The 20,888-nt window shown below is 43.6% G+C and overlaps 1 protein-coding gene across 3 annotated transcripts in view; it reads left to right on the forward strand.

The window, feature by feature from the left end:
• Positions 1-1,975: 1,975 nt before the first annotated feature.
• CRYBG1 (crystallin beta-gamma domain containing 1) overlaps positions 1,976-20,888 on the forward strand; it is a 105,431-nt gene continuing 86,518 nt past the window's right edge. For all 3 annotated transcript variants that reach the window (XR_015949306.1, XM_035109300.3, XM_088667213.1), the window contains exon 1: positions 1,976-3,524. Coding sequence is in view for 2 of the 3 variants with exons in the window: in XM_035109300.3 (XP_034965191.3) it covers positions 3,160-3,524 (365 nt within the window). In the remaining variant the exon portion in view is untranslated. The remainder of the gene's footprint in view (positions 3,525-20,888) is intronic.

Here is a 20,888-nt window from a genome sequence, read left to right on the forward strand (position 1 = left end):
CAATTAAAATTATGACAATTTCCTCTTGATTACAATAACTATTTTTTTCTGCTTCTATATTTCAGTTCCTACAATTGACAGAGTGCACAGCAGGTCCATTAATACACAATGTCTACAGTTCACTGAGGAATTAAACTAGATTACTTGGGTTAAGACCAAACAGGGTGTTTTCACAGGTGTTGCTTAAACTTGTTTTTTATATATCTTTTAATGCCATTGTAAAGCCCACATAGGATTTCTCTACTACATTCTGCCCTACATTAGCAAGATTTGCATATGTCATAAACAATGAAAAGAAAATTCCAAGGTGCATTTTTGTTTCATGGACAACTAAGGGTTGTGTTCCTACTTGCATAGCTCTCCAACACTGCCTACTCACCAAACCCCATAACCCCCTCCTCCCTCCCTTTACACTTTGCCACCCCCACCCCATTTACACCTCCCCACTGCTGCAGTTGTGAAGAGAAAGCAGGCTTCCTTTCCTCTCTTTGCATGACAAGGGAGAGCAAAGGAGAGAAATAAGTTTACCCCTCCCCAAAAGAAACCCTTCTGCCTTTTAGGACAGCAGCAATCGTCTTAATCCTGTTGAAGTCTCTAAGAAAATTAAGATAAAATTATGGAAAACTCATTAAGAAAATTGGCTTTTGATCAAAGATGATTAGGCTGGTTCTGGCATAACTGGTCTGAGGGTTGTGCTGTTAAAAGAAACCCTTAAAGGTAAAGGCAAAGGGACCCCTGACCGTTAGGTCCAGTTGCGGATGACTCTGGGGTTGTGGCGCTCATCTCACTTTATTGGCCGAGGGAGCCTGCGTACAGCTTCCGGGTCATGTGGCCAGCATGACTAAGCCACTTCTGGCGAACCAGAGTAGCGCCATTTACCTTCCCGCCGGAGCAGTACCTACTGTATATTTCTGCGTACAGTGGAACCTCGGTTTATGAACACCTCGGTTTATGAATTTTCAGTTTATGAACGCAGCGGACCCATCTGGAACGGATTAATTCATTTTCCATTACTTTCAGTGGGAAAGTTCGCTTCAGTTTATGAACGCTTCAGTTTATGAACAGACTTCCAGAACCAATTACACCCATGCTTCAGTTTATGAACATTTCAATTTAAGTACTCCGCGGACCCGTCTGGAACGGATTAATCCACTTTCCATTACTTTCAATGGGAAAGTTCGCTTCAGTTTATGAACGCTTCAGTTTAAGTACTCCGCGGACTGTCTGGAACGGATTAATCCACTTTCCATTACTTTCAATGGGAAAGTTCACTTCAGTTTATGAACGCTTCAGTTTATGAACAGACTTCCGGAACCAATTGTGTTCATAAACCGAGGTACCACTGTATAAGACTACTTTTTAACCCAGGGAAATCTTCTCAAAAGTCGGGGGTCGTCTTATACACCGGGTCATATTTCTTATATGCCGAGTATATCCCAAGCTCTATATTTTAACTGGAAAAGTTGGGGGTCATCTTATACGCCCAGTCATCTTATACGCCGGAATATAGTATTTATCTACTTGCACTTTGACGTGCTTTCAAACTGCTAGGTTGGCAGGAGCTGGGACCGAGCAACAGGAGCTCACCCCGTCGCGGGGATTCGAACCGACGACCTTCTGATCGGCAAGCCCTAGGCTCTGTGGTTTAACCCACATCTTCAATACAAACCTAAAGCCCTTTCTAATAACAAGATGCTAGTTTGCATCTTTTGTTCTGATGTTTACAGCAATGCAGACTGAGGTAGAAAGTGGTAGAAGTTGCTCCACTTGAGTCATATGAAACCATGCTGAATAAAGCATTCCTGTACTAGAGAGAACAGCTCTGGACTGATGGTTAAGCAGGCATAACACTCCATTATTAACTTGTGTGGTAAAATTCTTGTGATAGTTGTTAATTCTACACTATGATAACAGATCACTCTCGGATAAAAAGTGATCTGGTCAGATAGAGTGATATATAAGATGTATTAGTTAGAGAAATATAATCTTTATTTAATGTCTTGGTTGATGATAATTCTAGCACGACACTGGACTAATTAATTGCCTAAGTATCTGTAAGGCACATCCTGCAAAACTCTGCTGTCATTTGATAATGTCCACCGTCAGCTGGCAATAAGTGAAGAACAAAACCATTTCTAACTTCTGCAGGCTAGCTTGAACAATAATTGTATCTTTTCCTATTCCTTAACTCTAGACTGGATTTATTCCTATAATTTGCATATATTCAAACATCAGAATCAGACCATAAGGTCGTGTGTGTCAGTAGACAGTCTAATTACTTGGAAATCTCATTGAGTTCAATGGCGCTTATATACCGTACCCAGGGAAAGTGGGTGTCGAATTGCAAACTTAATGATGCAAGAGGTGGGTAATTTCCGAATCGAGCAATCTGCCCTCCTCTCTTATTGTTATCCAAAATAACATTGAGCTTTTAAGTAAGATTCTGGGTAAATCCTAACAAAAAAAGAGAATTTGCAGTCGAGAAGACAATTATAGAATCTCCAGTCTGTAGGACACTGCAGCTGGTGTTCTCCAGGTGCGTTCCGAGCTCTACTTGCAACCCTTGCACAAGGAATCCGGGCCTGTGGGTAATCTCGGCCTCATCAGGAAAAACAAATGATAATGGCTTATAATTTGCACACTCGGTGCGGATAAAGTCAGCCTCTCCCTTCCTGCGCAACAGAGCCCCGGCTAATGCGCTTCTTCCTTTGCGGAGCGAGATAACGATCGTCGGGCTTTGAGACGAAAGAACGCGAGGAAACTCCTCCATGAAGAAGAGGAGGAGGAGGCAGCCACCAGCACGGGGCAAAATAAATAAATAAAGTGCACGCGCAGGAAATCTGCGGGGAGCCCGGCCCTTTTCGAACGCTGAGAAGCGCCGAGGAGGCGGGGAAGGGCGTGGTGGGCGTGGCTTGGCTGAGCTGCGGCTCACACGGCTGGAGCTCCCTGGGCTGCCCTTAGGAGGCGCTTCGCCTCTCTTGCCAATCTCAGCCGCTGGGATCGGCGCTACGACGGCGCGCGCACAGGCAGAGCCCACCTGGCCAGCCTCGATTCTCCTCTGGAGCCAAAGGCGGTTGCTGCTGCTACTGCTGCTGTCGCTGCCTCACTAGTGCCTCCGCTCGGGACCAGATCCCGTCGAGGACGCGGGCGGCGCCCAGCATGGAGAAAGGGGGCTTAAAGAAGCTCGGCAGACTCTTCCACAAGAGCGAGTCCGAGGACTCCGAGCCGGACAGCGGCAGCAGGGACGCGTCGTTCCCGTCGCCCTGCCCTTCCCCGTCCCTGAGTCAGGGGCGGCGGGAGCATCTCCACAGCCACCACGACGCCGCCGACGCCGCTGCCTCCGGAGAGCGCAAGAAGCGCTCGGCTTTCGGAAACTGGCGCCTCAAGAAGAAGCGCAAGGACCGCCCGGCGGCGCTGCCAGGGGAGGGGAGCCAAGGAGGGGCGAGCGAGCCCCCGTCTCCCTCGCTCTCCCACTCGTCCTATTTCACCACCACCTCGGAGCCCACGACCCCCACCACCAACAGGTAACGAAGCGCCCAGCCGCCGCTCCTCTCCCTCTCCCAGTCAGGGCGCGCCCACATCCACCTGCGTCCCCCCAACGGTCACCTCGCGGCCGTTGATTTCTCTCCCCCCGCCCCCACGGAACATTCTGAGGGGACTCGGTGTAACGAGCAGCTACCCTATATGGGACTCGGTGTTTTTCGGGTCTCGCGTAGCTCAGGGGCGCAGTCAGAGGAACTGCCCCTGGTTTTTAATGTTTGAGGGGGGTTTGTGTGTGTGTGTTTTGTGGAAGTCATATAGAGTGGCTGGGGCAACCAAGTCAGATGGGCGGAATAACAACAACAATAGACGTCACGTATAATTGTAGAGTAGGAAGGGATACCCAAGGGTCATCTAGTCCAACCCCCTGCAATGCAGGCAAAACCTCTCTCCTCCGCCAGGCAGGTGCCCTCAGAGTGGCAGAGCACTCCCATTGGAAAGGTGTGTGATATGCCCCGCCCGCCCCCCCCCCCCGGCCAAAGAGAGCGAAACCAACGAGTAGTGCGAGGGCGCCCCCCTCCCCAGTCGCCTTAAAGACACAGCGTTCCTTTCTGGGGTTGTTGATACTGTAATTCGGATCCAGCTGTCGTTGGAACCTTGGCTTTGCCTTGATAGTCCTGCACAGCTTCTTCCTCCCTCCTGCAGCCCTTTCTTTGCGCGCCGTCTCCCCACTCCGCCCTGGCTTTTAACCCAGGCTACCGTGGTCTCTGCTTAAAGATTATCTATGTGCTTTTGATGAAAAGGAAACTGTTTTGTAGCCTGCCAAACTTTATCTCTCCCGCGCGCTCCACCCCTCACCCCTACCCCTATTTTTCAGCATTAGAAATACTGTATAGTAAAATCTGTTCGGATGCGTAAATGTAAAGCTGCTGGAGGGGGCGCTAAAACAGACCTGGACAGTTTGCATTAGTCACCTGGAGAAAGGTGTTTTTGGTTTTTTATGATCAAACCTGCTCGCATTTATGGAGGCTTCCCCTTGATTCCCTTTCCACTTCTTCATTGTAGGAATGGTACATTACTTGAATTTTAGCTGGTTATTCGTGGGAAGGGAAAGAGTGACATCTGAATTTGCTTTTACTAGTTGCCAGGGTTTGTATTTTTATCTTGCCACCTTTAACCTAAGTCTAAGATGGAATGAACTTAAAACCGTTTAAACGTATCCATTTATTGGTTGTGCTTTGCTTGCTCGTGGTTGTCCTCTGCTTGCTCAATGTAAGAAATTGCATTGGTGGATTAGAACAGGAGGGGGGAAACCTCTGGCCCCCAAATGTTGATGGACTTCAATTCTCAACAGCCCCAGCCAGCATTGCCGATGGTTGGAGGTTATAGGAATCCAGCAACATCTGGAAAGCCACAGGTTCTCCACCCTTATATTAGACAAAGTTCTACCTAGCCTCGTATTGTGTTTCCAACAGGGTCATCCAGATGTCCCTGAGAATCTTAAAAGCATGGCATGATGGAGTTGGCTCCCTCTTGCTGATCATATCCAGAATCTGGCACTTGGGAATATATTCCTTCTAAATAGGAATAGGAATAGGAAGTTTTTGTTTAGCAGCAACGGCAAATAGAAAATAATTGACTGTCCTCTCATGACTTTTTTGAAGCTGTGTAAAACAGTGGCCAACTCTGCATTTTGCAGAGATTAACCCAAATAGGTTAATTATGCATTGCATGAAGTACTTCTTTATTACAGGTAGGTAGCCATGTTGGTCTGACTTAGTTAAAACAAAACAAAAAAAAAAATCCTTCCAGCAGCACCTTAGAGACCAACTAAGTTTGTCATAGGTATGAGCTTTTGTGTGCATGCATGTGTGTGCTTTCGTGTGCATGCACACATACTTTTCGTGTGCATGGTATCTGAAGAAGTGTGCATGCACACTAAAGCTCATACCTATGACAAACTTAGTTGGTCTCTAAGGTGCTGCTGAAAGGATTTTTTTATTTTGTTTCTACTTCTTTATTGTTAGTACTGAACAATAGTGCCATTGCTTGCCAACTGAGATGTAGCATCCTCATTACTTTTTAATTTATATGGCAACAGGCACATACATGATCTCATGTGCTATGCTAGCATCCTGGGTGAATAGAACTTCTTTGTTTATGTTTAATGTTTATCACTTTTTCAAGTAAATGTGACATAAAAAATAAATTTTAAAACATGCAAACATTTTAAATGTTCAGGAAACACTGAATAAAAAAATATTGGTAGCTAAGGCTGCAGTCCCCTATGTTCATTTGGTTATTAAGGCTGCAATCCAATTCAAAGGGGGGTTGGTTGCAGCCTAAGTATCTGTGAACTCAAGAAAATTTAACATTGAGTTCAGATTTGGCTACATTGTTGTTTTTGTTTATATAGGTCTATTGGTTTTACCAGCGAGATGATACAGTAATTTAATATCTATGTGTGGAAGATTTTCTCTGAGGGTGTTCCAATGCATGACCCATTATACTTATAACAAATAATCTGGTGATACAGACAATACTCTCATTAAAAAAACAATCCTTGCTGTCTACCCTGCTTTATTTTGGGTGATTTTTTTTTGGACATAGTAAAGCTCCTTTTGTGTGTCATCTTATCTTGTGTTAAGCATGTGCTAAATGTAAAGAAATTAGATAAATTGTGCAAATAAGCATGAAGAGCTAAGAATCAAGGAATTCCGCACACATAACAAAGTTTCAGTCCAAAAGCGTCATATTTGTCTGTGAAAAAGAACTGAAGGATAAGTCCATTACAACTGTGTTCCTTATACTTGACCTATTAGTCAAAATCCGTGCAAACTTGTAAATTTATGTTCTTTTTATTAATGAATATGTATTGCTTAGTAATAATCATTTTCATAGAAACAGTTAAGTTTTTATTAACATATTTTATATGTATGTCAGATATTTTCTTAACAGACATAAAGCATTTTATGCCTGAGGCAAAATTCCTGAGTAAAAATACAATCAAAATTCTGTTAAGTTTTTATTTACCTTCCAGATTAAAAAGAATTATTGCTGTCTCCATCACTGAACTATCACTTTGTGTTCATTCTGATTTAAATCCCACTCATTCCACTGAAAGTTTGAAGTAACTATGTACAGGACATAGGAGCATCTTGTGGCACTGTGAAGAGTAACACATTTATCATGGCATTAACTTTCATACACTATGGAGTCCAAGTGGAGAGAGACTAGTCCATGAAATCTTATGCTGTAAATAAATTTGTCAGGCTTTTGTGGTACCACAAAATTCTCCTTTTTTGTGGCAACACATTAACATGGCTATCCCTCTGGAAAATAAGGTAACGACCCAGTTACATGCATACAGTTGACACAGAACCACGCTCATTGCAGTGGCCAGAAAAGGGAGCAGAATGGGGGCTGTAATGGAGTGGAGTGGGCTGGGGCAGAACAGGCTTATGCATGCTCTGCAGTCACATGCAATAATCTGGAATGCAACCCATGCGCAAATCAGGGGTTACCTGTACTGCAGCTGTTCTAGAATTCTGTAAACTGCCTTTTAGTGGAGTAGATCTCAGAGAGCATGTATTTTTGCTGGTCTGTCAGTTTAGATTCCACTAATTCTGTGGATTGGTTTTAACTTTTAACCCTTAAAAACATACATTGTCAGGATTCTTGGGTTGGCCTGAGAAGGGGCCAGTGAAAGCAGGATCTTCTCAGACTCCACAAGCTTTTGTCTGCCTGAGGCTGATATGGAAGCTTCATGTAAACTGTAATGATACAATGTTTGTCCAGTGCATTTTTATCAAGGCTGGCCAAGACATTTTGGCACCTGAGGCAAACCACAAAATGGCACCCCACACCCCACTAGGGAGAAGGAAGTGAGTGAAGCTCTACATCAGAAACAAGGGGAGAATAAAGATCTACGTGTGATGCTTTCCTTGGAGAATGGGTCTGCTGCTCCTGTCACTTCCCCTTGATTTTTATATTTACTATTTTTATGACTAAATATTTTGTGACTTTCTGACTATTATATTTTTATATAATGCCTCATGTATTCTGCACAAAAGTTAACTGGAAATAATTTTAGAAATAAATGTTAATAATTATATGGGTATGTGAGTAACAGGCACCATTATATTTTATGAGATGGCAGAATATAAATGCTTTTATAAATAAAAAGTATTTAGATGATCAGTTTTGTGCAAATTTTAATGGGGCCACTATCTCCCCTAAAAATCTTGGTCACTTTTTTTCCCCTTTCTGTTTGAGTGCTGTTTGTTCCCTGCACCATTTTGTTATTGCATAAGCAGGTTTCTTCTTATTGGCTAGGTCAGTGATGGCGAACCTTTTAGAGTCTGAGTGCCCAAACTGCAACCCAAAGCCCACATCTTTTGTCTTAAAGAAAAACAGAATAACAGAGCTTTCAATGACTTTTTATTGAAAGGTACAAGTTTGCATTATTCTTGTTTAGGAAATCATGAAAAGGGGAATTACTCCCAGACAACATTTCCCTTCAAGAAACTCTTCTTTGGGAGATTTCAAAGCAGAAGCTGAATAGCCATATGCCATGGAATGGATGCTGTAGTTGAGTTCCCTGCATTGCATGGGGTTGTACTTAGATGACCCTTGGGTTCCCTTCCAACTCCCCACAATCCTATGAAAAAAGCAGTCTCCTTTGTCCTCTGCTGTGTGTCCCTTAGTGGGGAGGATCTTGCACCCATGGTGATGGGAGAGAGTTCAGCTCAAAAGTTTGCTTCCCAATCTGACCAAACAGGCAAAAAGGAAATTCCGAGTGAAGCCCAGAAACGTGCAGCGGTTCAGCACGTCATAGCCTGGAAGGGAGGCGCCCCAGCACAGAGTTCGTAGGGGCAGTGCGCACATTGAGTAGAGCCATGCATGCACAAGTTTGCTGCCTGTGGGCTGCAGCTGAATCATGAACGTTCCATGCCACTGTCTTAAAGCACTTCGGAGCAGAACTACCAGTAAGCCTGGCGGCATTTTGCTCCCTCCCGCACAAGCAGGCTTTAGAAGTGCAGCCCGGCGGGCTAGCCATCGAATCATAGGATTGTGGGGAGTTGGAAGGGGCGACGGCGCATGTGTTCACAGAGAAGGCTCTGAGTGCCCCCTCTGGCATGCGTGCCATAGATTTGCCACCACTGGGCTAGGTGATCAGGCAGCCAGTATAATGAAAAGTCAATTTCAGTGTAAGAACAATGTTCTTTGCTCTCACTTGCTCTCATTTTGAGTGGGAAAACACTTTTGGCCCTATTCATGCATTCCCCGAGATTCCAAAAGACTTGCAAAAGGTTTCTTTACAAAGCCACTCCCCAATTTTAGCTCTGGCCTAATCAGCATACTGTATATAGATTTCATTGAGAAAAGTCAACCTAAAATGTAAATATTGGTTCTTGAATGTAATGTCAACTGAGTTTGTTGCATTCTCATTTATAATTTATAATATAAACAATAAGCTTATTCTAATGAACAGGAACTTTGGAATGTAAATAGAAATATCAGCAAATACTTGAAGGAAGTGTGTGTGTGTGTGTGTGTGTGTGTGTGGTATGGTCAGTCTTCCCTCTTTGTTTTTAAAAAGAAGCTTTGTACTCAAAGAAGCTCATTCCATAAATCATGAAGCAAGGATTTTTATGACAGTTCACACACAGGTTAGTAAGAGTTTTACTCTTTGGAATATACTGTCAAATAACATTGAAAATGAAGTAAGAACACCTGAGCATTTATATGGCTAGTTCCAAGGCTTCACAGTCTATCATCCCACTTAAGCAGCTCAATATTGGGTAAGCCAGTATTGTACCCATAATTGCAAACTGAAGTGGGGATTTTGGCTAAAAGATAGTCAATTGAACTTATGGATGAGGAGAGTTCTGAATCAGAAGCTTTCTGGTTTGTGGCTCAAGCTGCAGCACAATCCTTTACTTGTCTATTCAGATGCAAGCCTCATTGATTCCAATAGGGCTTTTCTCCAGGTAAGTCCATATAGGGCTGCAGGCTTTGCTATTATGCAACAGTCTGTGATGAATGAGAGGGGCTGGAGAGTGTGTGTAGTGTGCCACTTATTAAACAGCAAAGGTTATAACTCATGCTACTTTTTATTTTTCAAATCACTGTCTTGATCTGGTAAATTAGATTTAAGATGATTATTGAAGCTACAGTATTTGTTCCCAGCTTCTAATTATGGTGCTATATCTGATGGTACAACATTTTATCTGTACCATTTTAAAGGAGCAGAGTTGCAGCCCAATTATTATGTCTGCCTCTGTTTAAGTTTGTAGGCTTCTAAAATGCATAACACATCTTATGACTCTATGTAGCCCTTTACAGAAGCTGCAAATGAATATTGCAGTAAAAAATTAAAATAAAACATTTCCAATTCTAATGTCATTTTCCTCAATGCATGACAACAACCTGGCTGATTCCTTAAGGATTTCATTTTGTATTTTTTGACATTTTTAGAGTGCAGTCCTGTTTTTTTTTTAACATCAGTTAACATAAATCTCAGTGGGTGGCACTGTGGGTTAAACCACAGAGCCTAGGGCTTGCCGATCAGAAGGTCGGCAGTTCGAATCTCCGCGATGGGATGAGCTCCCGTTGCTCGGTCCCTGCTCCTGCCAGCCTAGCAGTTTGAAAGCACGTCAAAGTGCAAGTAGATAAATAGGTACCGCTACAGCGGGAAGGTAAACGGCGTTTCCGTGTGCTGTTTTGGTTTGCCAGAAGCGGCTTTGTCATGCTGGCCACATGACCTGGAAGCAGTACGCCGGCTCCCTTGGCCAATAACACGAGATGAGCACTGCAACCCCAGAGTCGGTCATGACTGGACCTAATGGTCAGGGGTCCCTTTACCTTTTAACATAAATCTCATTACATTTAATGGAACAGAGTTGCATCCCTAGTATCTCCCTGCCCCCTCCCCTGCCCTTTAAGCTTGTGCCACCAAGGCTTCATCTGGGCACTGAAAAACTCTTAACAAGACAAGCATTTGACCATAGAAAGAAAAGACAAACACACTGGTTTGGCTTGGAGACAAAGGGCAATTTTATAGGGTGTAGTAAAAGGATGTAAATGAATAAAGAAACACAATTGACCTAGACATGAAGAAATGCTACATGATCAGTGAGAGACACCAGATTAACTCATGATTTATCTGTACTCATATTTCTTTTGTTCATTTTCATGGTGCTGTGCTGTACTTTCAGTACTAGAAGTGTGGGAACAGTGTCTCAGGGCACATGCAAGAAGTACTGGTAACATTTTGATGATTGAATAATTGAAGCTTACTGAGGGTTGACTTGTCCTTTTATTTTTTTTAGCAAGTTTTATGAATACAGAACATTTGTAACAGAACATTCCTACCCCGCCCATGGGGCTTTGCAGAGCAGTGGGGCCACTGCCACATCTGCAGCCCATAGTGACAATGGTAGAAGATAGGTCAGGCATCCCCAAACTTCGGTCCTCCAGATGTTTTGGACTACAATTCCCATAATCCCTGACCACTGGTCCTGTTAGCTAGGGATCATGGGAGTTGTAGGCCAAAACATCTGGAGGGCCACAGTTTGGGGATGCCTGAGATAGGTAGTGATCTGGGTTGATCCTTACCCAGGCTCCAGGCTACCAGCAGTTGAGTCCATATTGGGCTGGACCAATGCCATCACCCCATAACAGGGAAACCAGCTCAAGATCCAACAGATCTCAGGCCAGTTCAACCCCATCTCCTCCCTGCTCTGTTTCTTTCCACTGGGTTCTATTGGTGGAAATACCACCAGCAGGCCTCCTGCCTCAATGTTTGGGAGCTGGTTGACAGCTGGGACATTGCCATTAATTCCAAACTCCCTGGTGTAAATGGGATTGGGACTGCCATGCTAATTATGTTCTGAATTTATTTATTTTTTTGAATTTACAGTAGATAGTGCTATCAGTGTGGCATTTCAGATAAACCACAGCTTCCCAATGTGCATGAAATCATTCTGGCACCTTTGTGCTGATTTCTACCAAACACATGCAGAATTGTTTTACCAGAATCAAAAATTCCCCCCCTTCCATCTCCAAAAGAGGACCTAAGGGGGCAGGGAAATGCTCCTAAGCATAATCCAATAGTTTGAAATTTAACAGCAGCAGCAACATTTTTTATAAAATGAGTGTTCTCTTTTCAGTCTTCTCAACTCCTTGAGGGTATGTGTAATACACACACACACACACACACACACACACACACACACACACACACCTCTGATACATACTTTTCAAGACTGGTCGGCAACTTTACTATAATTTAACTGTGTGTTTGAGGATAGAGACACTGAAATATGAGGTACCAGAGCTCAGGCCTGGAGTTAATATGAATACAGTACTGTATTTTGGCAAGAGAGTAAAAGGTAAAGGGACCCCTGACCGTTGGGTCCAGTCGCGGACGACTCTGGGGTTGCAGTGCTCATCTCGCTTTACTGGCCGAGGGAGCCTGCATCCTTGACAAGAGAGTAGAGTAGTGTTAATAATCATGGTGTTTTTATGAATTTATAACGGCTGCCACTGATTTGGGAAATCTAGATTATTTGCTTGTAAATGCTGGGGGGGGGGTTCAACTAATGAGTCCTGTCAGCAGAAATCTTGCTCAAGGACTTCCACTTGCACAACGGGGCTTCTCTCCCCACCCCTCCTCTTGCACTTCTCCAATTGTCTTGGGTGTGGTTAGGAGAACCCTGGAAACAGTGCATGGGAGAAAGAGGGGGCATTGTTCAGTCTAACACAGATGATGGAATGATTGCCTTAGCATGACATTTCTCCCACAAGTATAAGTACTTACATTTTTTATATATACATACTAGCTGGCCCGGCCATGCATTGCTGTGGTTCTTTCCTGTGATTCCCCCCACTCTGTCCTGACACATGACTTATCCTGCCCCCTCTTCCCCCCCACCCCCGGTTCATCCCTGTGACTGCCCCCACCCTGTCCCGACCCATGAGCTATCTAGCCCCCTTTTACCCCACACCCCAACGGCACACCCATGTGACTGGCCCCACTGTCCCGACCCATGAGCTATCGAGTCCCCTTCTCCCCCCCCCTCTGGCACATCCCTGTGACTGGCCCCACCCCGCCCTGACTCATGAGCTATCAAGCCCCCTCCCCCCCACCCCTCCGGCACATCCCTGTGACTGGCCCCACCCTGTCCTGACTCATGAGCTATCGGGCCCACTCCTCCCCTACCCCCTGTCTGAGCCCTCTGTTGTCTCTGGGGAGTGTTGACCCCTCCCCGTGTTTCTACATACCTTGGCCCCCACCCTTGGAGAAGGAACTGTCAGCTTCTGGGTTCGATTTACTTTTGTCTGAGCCCTCTGTTGTCCCTGGGGAGTGTTGGCCCCTCCCTCTGGTATCTCCATACATTGGCTACTGCGCACGCATCAAGTGCATGTTAGGGGAAATGGCCGCTGGGAGAGGCTTTGGGCTTGGGCTTTACAGGTGGAATGGCCGTTTTGGCGGTCGGCCTACTTAGTTTTCCCTGTCCCACCCCACCCACCCCACTGCTTTGGCTGACTCAGGGTTCTCCCTCCCCCCCATGGCTATGTGTTTCCCCCCTCCCTTTGTTGTGCCTCATCCCTGTGCCCCCCCCCTGTTGTGAAAGGCCCTATTCTGTTTGGTTTTTCCCTGCTTGGCAATGCTGCGGCCTATTGAAAAAGCTGGGCCTTGTTGCTGCAAAAGGACTGTTTTCAGTTGGTTGCTGTGGAATTTTGTGATGTCATCTGGCAGCACAGCTGCTGGAGTCTTCAGAGCTTCTGGTGGTGACGTCTAATTTGGGCGCACCTTTTTTGTGTTTAATCATTATTTTAGGTGTGAAAGGTGTGGTTTTTTGATAATTTTTTAATGCCAGATCCCTCCCTGATGGGCAAGGTACGTGCTGCCCAAATTTGTTTCAATTCGGTTCAGCGGTTATGGAGAAAGGCTGTTTCATCCACGTGCGCAATGCCTACATTTTTTATATATATATAGATAGATATATATAGTCCTTGAGTTTATTTTTTCACTATTGTCATGTAACAAAATATAGGACTAAGCTGAAGTTAGGTCTTTTAAGGTATCATTCAACAGCATCTTACACTAAAAACACATTTTAAAAGAATGTCAATGGCAAGCTAGGACAAGTCCTTATTATTGCCGTAAAATAGTAATTACTATGAATTAATGAAATGTGGAATGTACCCTTTCATTAAATGTTGGAGGACTACTCTACCCATAAAAAATAAAAAGTAATCTTTCAAAGCATAAGGATTATATAGATAAAATATAGCAAATATTTGTTGCAATGAATGGTTCTGCAACACTTATGACTAGGAGATAATTGCCCTTGATATTTCATGATAAAATTCTATTTGTTATAATTCTTGCGTGTTAGATAAGTAGTGCTACAAATGGCTACATGATCCCACTTTTGGGATAATTGTTTACATAATATATTATTCTTAGAAGAAATATTCCTTAAGGTGTATGGATACATTAACACTTCATTCACTGTTATGGTATACAGTAGTGGATGATTTTAGTTTTTTCACTAACACATATTGGTTGCATGTAACAAAGGTGTTATGTGGGAGCTAGCAGCCTGTGTGTGAGATGTATGGGATACTGGGATCAAATGGATTAAGCAAGGTGCTTTTTCTTGGAATGGGCCACTGGAATTGTGGGGTTTATATCCCATGGCTATGCTGAGAACATCTGGGCATTGTATGGGCACTGGACATGTAATAAATGTATGGAATTCACTACAAAATGTTGTGATGGTCATTATCTTAGATGGTTTAAATGGACCTTTAAAGCCCTAAACGGCCTCGGTCCAGTATACCTGAAGGAGCGTCTCCACCCCCATCGTTCTGCCTGGACACTGAGGTCCTTCTGGCGGTTCCCTCGCTGCGAGAAGCCAAGTTACAGGGAACCAGGCAGAGGGCCTTCTCGGTAGTGGCACCCGCCCCGTGGAACGCCCTCCCACCAGATGTCAAAGAGAAAAACAACTACCAGACTTTTAGAAGACATCTGAAGGCAGCCCTGTTTAGGGAAGCTTTTACTGTTTAATGGATTATTGTATTTTAATACTTCTGTTGGAAGGCACCCAGAGTGGCCGGGGAAACCCAGCCAGATGGGCGGGGTATAAATAATAAATTATTATTATTATTATTATTATTATTAGTTAGGCATGCAGTATAGGTTATCAAATAAATTGAATTTTAGGGTACAGAGATAGCAAGCCTTTGAGTGCTTTATGCCCGCAGTAAATCAAATGGATAACCTTCCTGCTTCTGAACTTTCCACAGTTGGCTGGCTGCTGTCAAAAAACAAAATCTTGGACTAGTTGGTCCGTGATTTGATTCAGCAGGTTTCCTCTTAAATCCGTAATGATAGTCTTGAAGGCATAAGGCTTGTTAAAATATCAGACTGGATACACATCAGAGTGTTAATACATATGTGGGCCCACAGATCTGATTTTTCTGTGTGTGCTTTGGAGCATGTTTGTCCACATCTTAGTGCTTTTCACTTGAACGCCACCTCAGTCTTTCCCATCTACACCAGTGGGCTGTGCGTTTGGATGTATTTGTATGTATTGTTGTCCTCTCCTCTCAATCAGTACATCCCTACCGAATCTGAGTTCCCGAAACTTGAGGTCCATTGTGGACATGTGTGCAGGTATTTGTTTACCTGTGCCTGTGGCCATTTTAAATTATTTTTGAAATGTTTTCTGATCACACTTGAACAAAACAGTGCTTTTATATATGTGTATGTGTGTGTGTACATAATATAATATGTAATATATAATAGGTATGCGTGTGTTATGATTGAACCCAGTGGAGCCCGCTGAAGAGCACCTCACCAACAAGAGTAGGATGTGTGTGGTAATAGATGGCACCCAGCAAAATGCACCAATATGATAGAAAATAAGCAGCTGCACAGTGTACATCCACCATTGCGTAACATGCAATTTTATGTTGGATTTTAAAAATCTGTGGAACAGGTATGTGTAGGCAACCACTTTTATAAAGGCAACATTATGTGAACTCAAAACATGCACAAATGGGATGCATGAAATCTACTTTAAACTGTACACAGCCTCACAAGCCAAAGGGGAGTAAAGCAGGATTTGCAATGGCCAGATTATGAGCGTAAGTGTTTCTGATTCTTTGCTATTCCCCAGGACTTTCAGAATACTATCTCATGCAACAGAGGAAAACATACGCAATTTGCTTAATAGTTTATACAAGCTGTACAATTAGGTGTTGTGCAGATTTTGGGGTGCATGGTATATTTTTGTTTGTTTTTAAAATGGCATTTAATATATGTATTTTGGGGCACATCTGATTTCATACTGGAGTTTATTGGTTTTCTGGTGAAATCAATTCCTGGAATTGATTACCGGTAGCTTTTGACCTTCTCTCCCATGCAACTAGGGCTTTATCACATTGAATATTAAAACAATGAGAACACTACTGTATTGCATGAGAAAGTTTAAAATATGCAATGTGAATATTGTTTATACTCTCTGTGTGGCAAAGTTGTTGCATGCACTATGTTTCCTAATATATTATTTACTTTTCACATTTAGCAATACTTCATATCACACTTTGCAATAGTTTCATTGTCATGCTGCATGTTTCAACTGGTTGACAAGCAAATGCAATCACGTAGTGTAAAATCTTATGTAATGTGTGTGTGTGTGTGCGTGCACACACATGCAAATTGTAATAAGGCACAAGAAATCAAGTGATTATCTAATAGAAAGATATATTGACTATCCATTGTGGAAAACCTGTTCATATTGGCACAACAGTATGACAAACTTGATTTGTAAAATAAAGTTGTGCTGTATTCATCTGATAAGCCATGACATTCCTTTATTACAGCTCTTTGCTAAATTCTTTCATTGAGATCAGAGATACCAGTCAGGAGGATTCATGATGAAATGAAGCACCCTCACCCACCTCCAAACGTACATGTTTCAGGTGACACACAAACACCTAAAAGTACAAAAAACCAATCCCTTTTGAGTTTCACCGATTTCACTAAAAGAGTTACTTGATAGTATAGTGGAGGATCATCTGTGGACCTTCAGAAGTTGCTAGACTACAGCTCCCATCATCCCCGGCCCCTTGGTCATGCTGCCTGGGACTGCTTGGAGTTAGACTCCAACAGTATCCAGAGGGCCATAGGTTAGCCCAGTGTTTCTCAAACTTAGATATCCAGCTGTTGTTGGACTACAACTCCCATCAACCCTAGCTAGCAGGACCAGTGGTGAGTTGTAGTCCAATGACAGATGGAGACCAAAATTTGGGAAACACTGGGTTAGCCACTTTCGTGGGGAGAACATTTCCATTGTTGTACTTCAGAGCAATTAAATACATTCCGCATTTGTGAGAGAGGATGATGATAATCTGATTTCTATGTGAGTACCAATAAATGTGATCATTCTCTTAGACTGCTGCACAGGAGTTTTCTTAGAGATCATAGTACTGAGGTGAGGATGCTACCACTCCTTTTTCTCACGATCCTATTAGAATGGACTTCAGAAGGGATTTCTCAAGTTGGTGAAATTTCAGAGGCACAATCCAACTGCCAGATCCAGCAACTTTCAGCTTGCTGTAGTTCACTGCCATGCTTTTCTGTTCTTGTGGCTTAGAGTTTGCCCACAATTCAGCCCTCATAATTAATATTAATTAATAGGAACAGGCTATCTATATGGATGCCAACATCAAAGTTTGGGGCAAGTAATTTTTGGTAAGAAAATCCTAGGAGAGTTTTAAGTAACAAAATATGCAGCAAAGTAAAAAAAAATGGAAATACCGGCTCTTAGAAATATGTCCTTCCAAGTGAGTTCCACTATTTCCCTCTTTCTCCAGCATAGAAAAATATCACGTTTGGTTAGTTATAAATTGGCTTACTTACAAACTCTTCAAAGGTCTGGTTCATGTACTTTTTCATACATCAGTAAGAAAAGTTTCACAGGCAGTTAAACGTAACTTAATTACAAAGTGTTGAAAGTGCCTAAGTTTTATGGACAGGTGGAGTCCCCCAAACCCCCAGGTGACCCCCTGAGCATAATAAAGATGCAAGACAATGTGCTATGGGATTCAAATTGGCCACAACTTTATTAAGATTCAGATGTAGGGAGATCTTGGCTCAGGCACTGGGCATTATCCTTCCCAGTCCCCAGCTGGGGTTCTGGGAGGCTTCAGGGTTATCCACATGTATGGGGGTTGGGGCTGGCTCTGGAGAACATATGTTCAAGCAGAGAGAGCCCGCCCCCTGTTTGCCGCCGCTGGAAGGGGGAAGCGATTATGCCTATTGGCATGGTCAAGGCTTCCCCCAATACCCCAATCTTGTTGCCGCAAGGGGGGTGAGGTCTCCGCCTCATGCTCCTTCCTCTAGGAAAATCGCCAAAGAATTCCGCCCAAGGCCTGACACTGCCAAAGTTGTGACGTATTGCTACGGGAAAGGCGAAACCTGCGAATGCAGGAAAATTCTTTCCGACCCTTCAAAAGTGGCCTTGACATAGCAGCGCCTGTGTACCTGTAGAGAAAAGGTTAACCTGCAAAATAACTTGAATGAGGGTGTGGAGGGTGGGAGAAGCTCTGGAACCAACTGGTGCTTGGAGGTAAGATTCAAATTCTATTGTGTGAGTCGGACAGTCCCTCCCCTTACCTGGCCATCCCCTGGCAACACCTCCCCAGGCAGGATTGGACGCTGGGCTTGGGTAGGTGGAGACCCCTGGCATCCTACTTGGGAAGGCGGTGCCAGCCCCGGACTACCAGGGAATCGCCCTCTGGGATCAGGGGGCTGTGCTCGACCACGCAAAAGTCGCCCCCCATTTGATGTGTGGAGCAGTCATTACTGACATACGAACTCAAGAGTGGCTGGTGAGAGCTATGCTGTTGAACATGAGCAAGCAGCTCAAACCTCTTCACACCCTGAGCTTCTCATGTAGACTAGGTAGAACAATAGGTTTGTGAAAGCTACTTAAAACAATGTGAAATTATATGTATACAACATAGAGGTGAAGTGCCTTGTTTTTATATCCTATTTAGGCTTTGGCAGAGACTTTCTAAATCACATTTCCTTTGTACTGAAAAAGCAGAGGTGGAGAATTGGCATGCCAAGTAATTTGTATGGAAATGAACTACCTGCACAAATATTTGGTGTGCTTTAGTGGAGAAGATCATGCTAGTTAACAAACTATTCTGACCAGAGGCATACCTAGGCACCCATGTGCCCTTGGCAATGAGCTCTGCCAAGGCCCCCAGAGCAGTGGAGCAGCAGCCTGGGGAGTGTGTGGACAGGCAGGCACCTAGCCACTCCAAGCCAGAGTGAAGATGTGCAATTTTCCGGGCACAATTAAAAGTGTTGGTGTTGACCTTTAAAGCCCTAAATGGCCTCGGCCCAGTATACCTGAAGGAGCGTCTCCACCCCCATCATTCTGCCCGGACACTGAGGTCCAGCACCGAGGGCCTTCTGGCGGTTCCCTCACTGCGAGAAGCAAAGCTACAGGGAACCAGGCAGAGGGCCTTCTCAGTAGTGGCACCCACCCTGTGGAACGCCCTCCCATCAGATGTCAAATTGATAAATAACTACCGTGTTTCTCCGAAAATAAGCCATACCCCCAAAATAAGCCATAGTGATAGGCAGTTTAACCTTGTAGGTTAAACTGTACCATACTTAATAAAAAAAAATAAGACATCCCCTGAAAATAAGCCACCGTGTTGTTGTTTTTTTGAGGAAAAATAAATATAAGACGGTGTCTTATTTTTGGAGAAACACGGTACGTGACATTTAGAAGACATCTGAAGGCAACCCTGTTCAGGGAAGATTTTAATGTGTGACATTTTAATGTATTTTAAATCTTTGTTGGAAGCCACCCAGATTGGCTGGGGAAACCCAGACAGATGGGCGGGGTACAAATAATAAATTATTTATTTATTTATTTATTTATTTATTTATTTATTTATTTATTTATTTATTATGCACTCCTGGGCCTTTGCCCATGGCGTGGGCCAACCTAACCAACCCCTAGGCATGCCCCTGATTCTGACTGCAGTTAGAACTATTTTTCCTCATTGCTGCTTTGAAAGCAAGTTCAGTTATATATTTTGCTTTAGAATCACTTTTATCTTCCAGCATTTCCCCACCCCTATGCCAGTATAAAAACATTGGACCGCACTTCAGTGTTGTCATACATTACACTCTCTCACTCCTGCCACAAGCAAACTAAGTGTAAGTATTTACATGGCTAACATAATCCATTATCCCTCAGCCACAACCCTACCACCTGCAAAATGGGTGTGATAATGATGGATTTTATCTGCATTGACTGTTTATTGTTTAAAATGTTTGCAAATTCAGGAAAAAGAATAGATTGGAGGGTATGAAATAAGACACAAGTTAGAAAGATCACGAACTGCTGTCTTTCTTCTTATTGCCTTTTGGGTTGTGGTTGTTGTCTAAGAAAAGCCTCCAAGCACTGGCGGAGGAAGAAAAGGGCAGGGGGAGTGCGACTCCCCCGGCAGCGTGATCCCGATGGAGTGCCATCACACCTGTGCCCCCGCAGACGCAGACCATGCCCCCATGGATGCGCATCAGCCACGCCCACGCCTGCTCTCTGCCACTGCCTGCAAGAAACCCATAAACACAAAACCAAGCTCTAGAGTCTAATTGGTGTTTCAGTCTAGCCTTCTCTTGGTTAGATCGGCTTTTCTAGATTCTTCATTCATTAGCTAAAAACACTGAAAACCTGAGATCTGGTAGATGCAAAGTAAAGGCACTTGCAGTTATTGTCACTAGTTGACGCTAGTGATACTAGAGTTACAGATGGCGTAGCAAACCAAGTAAAGTGTTCTTTGCCACTCAGCAACCTTGGAGTTTATTTATTTATTAAATTTGTATACTGCCCTTCATCCAGAACTCTGAGCGGTTCACAACATAAAAATACAAGATAACAACACAAAATGCTTAATACACAGTGTTTGTCTGCTCCTTTTGGTACAGCCCCACAACAAAATATTACACACATTTCCCCATATATTCCAGGTTCTACATGCGCTTTGGCTCTTAAAAAAAAAAAAAGGAAGGAAGGAGTTTGGTGATTTTAACTCATCCTGGAAGACAGTTTCTCACCCCCACCCACCAGAAGAACCCATGCCCAAATCTTTCTTGTGATGTATGAGTGCTCCCCTAAAATAATAATTGATAACACTGCTAAGCCTTCTAAAACATCTGTCTATAAAGTCGTTGTGGTACCCAGATGTTGAGTTCTACTCAGTACCTAAATGATTATTCTAGTTCATCTCATCCTTCTCATAAACTCAGACTATATAGTGCACTAGGATGGTGGTGCATATTGTGTGTGTCTGTGTGTTTC

Source organism: Zootoca vivipara, chromosome 3 (genome assembly GCF_965207765.1).
Source record: "Zootoca vivipara chromosome 3, rZooViv2.hap1.1, whole genome shotgun sequence".
NCBI lineage: Eukaryota > Metazoa > Chordata > Lepidosauria > Squamata > Lacertidae > Zootoca > Zootoca vivipara.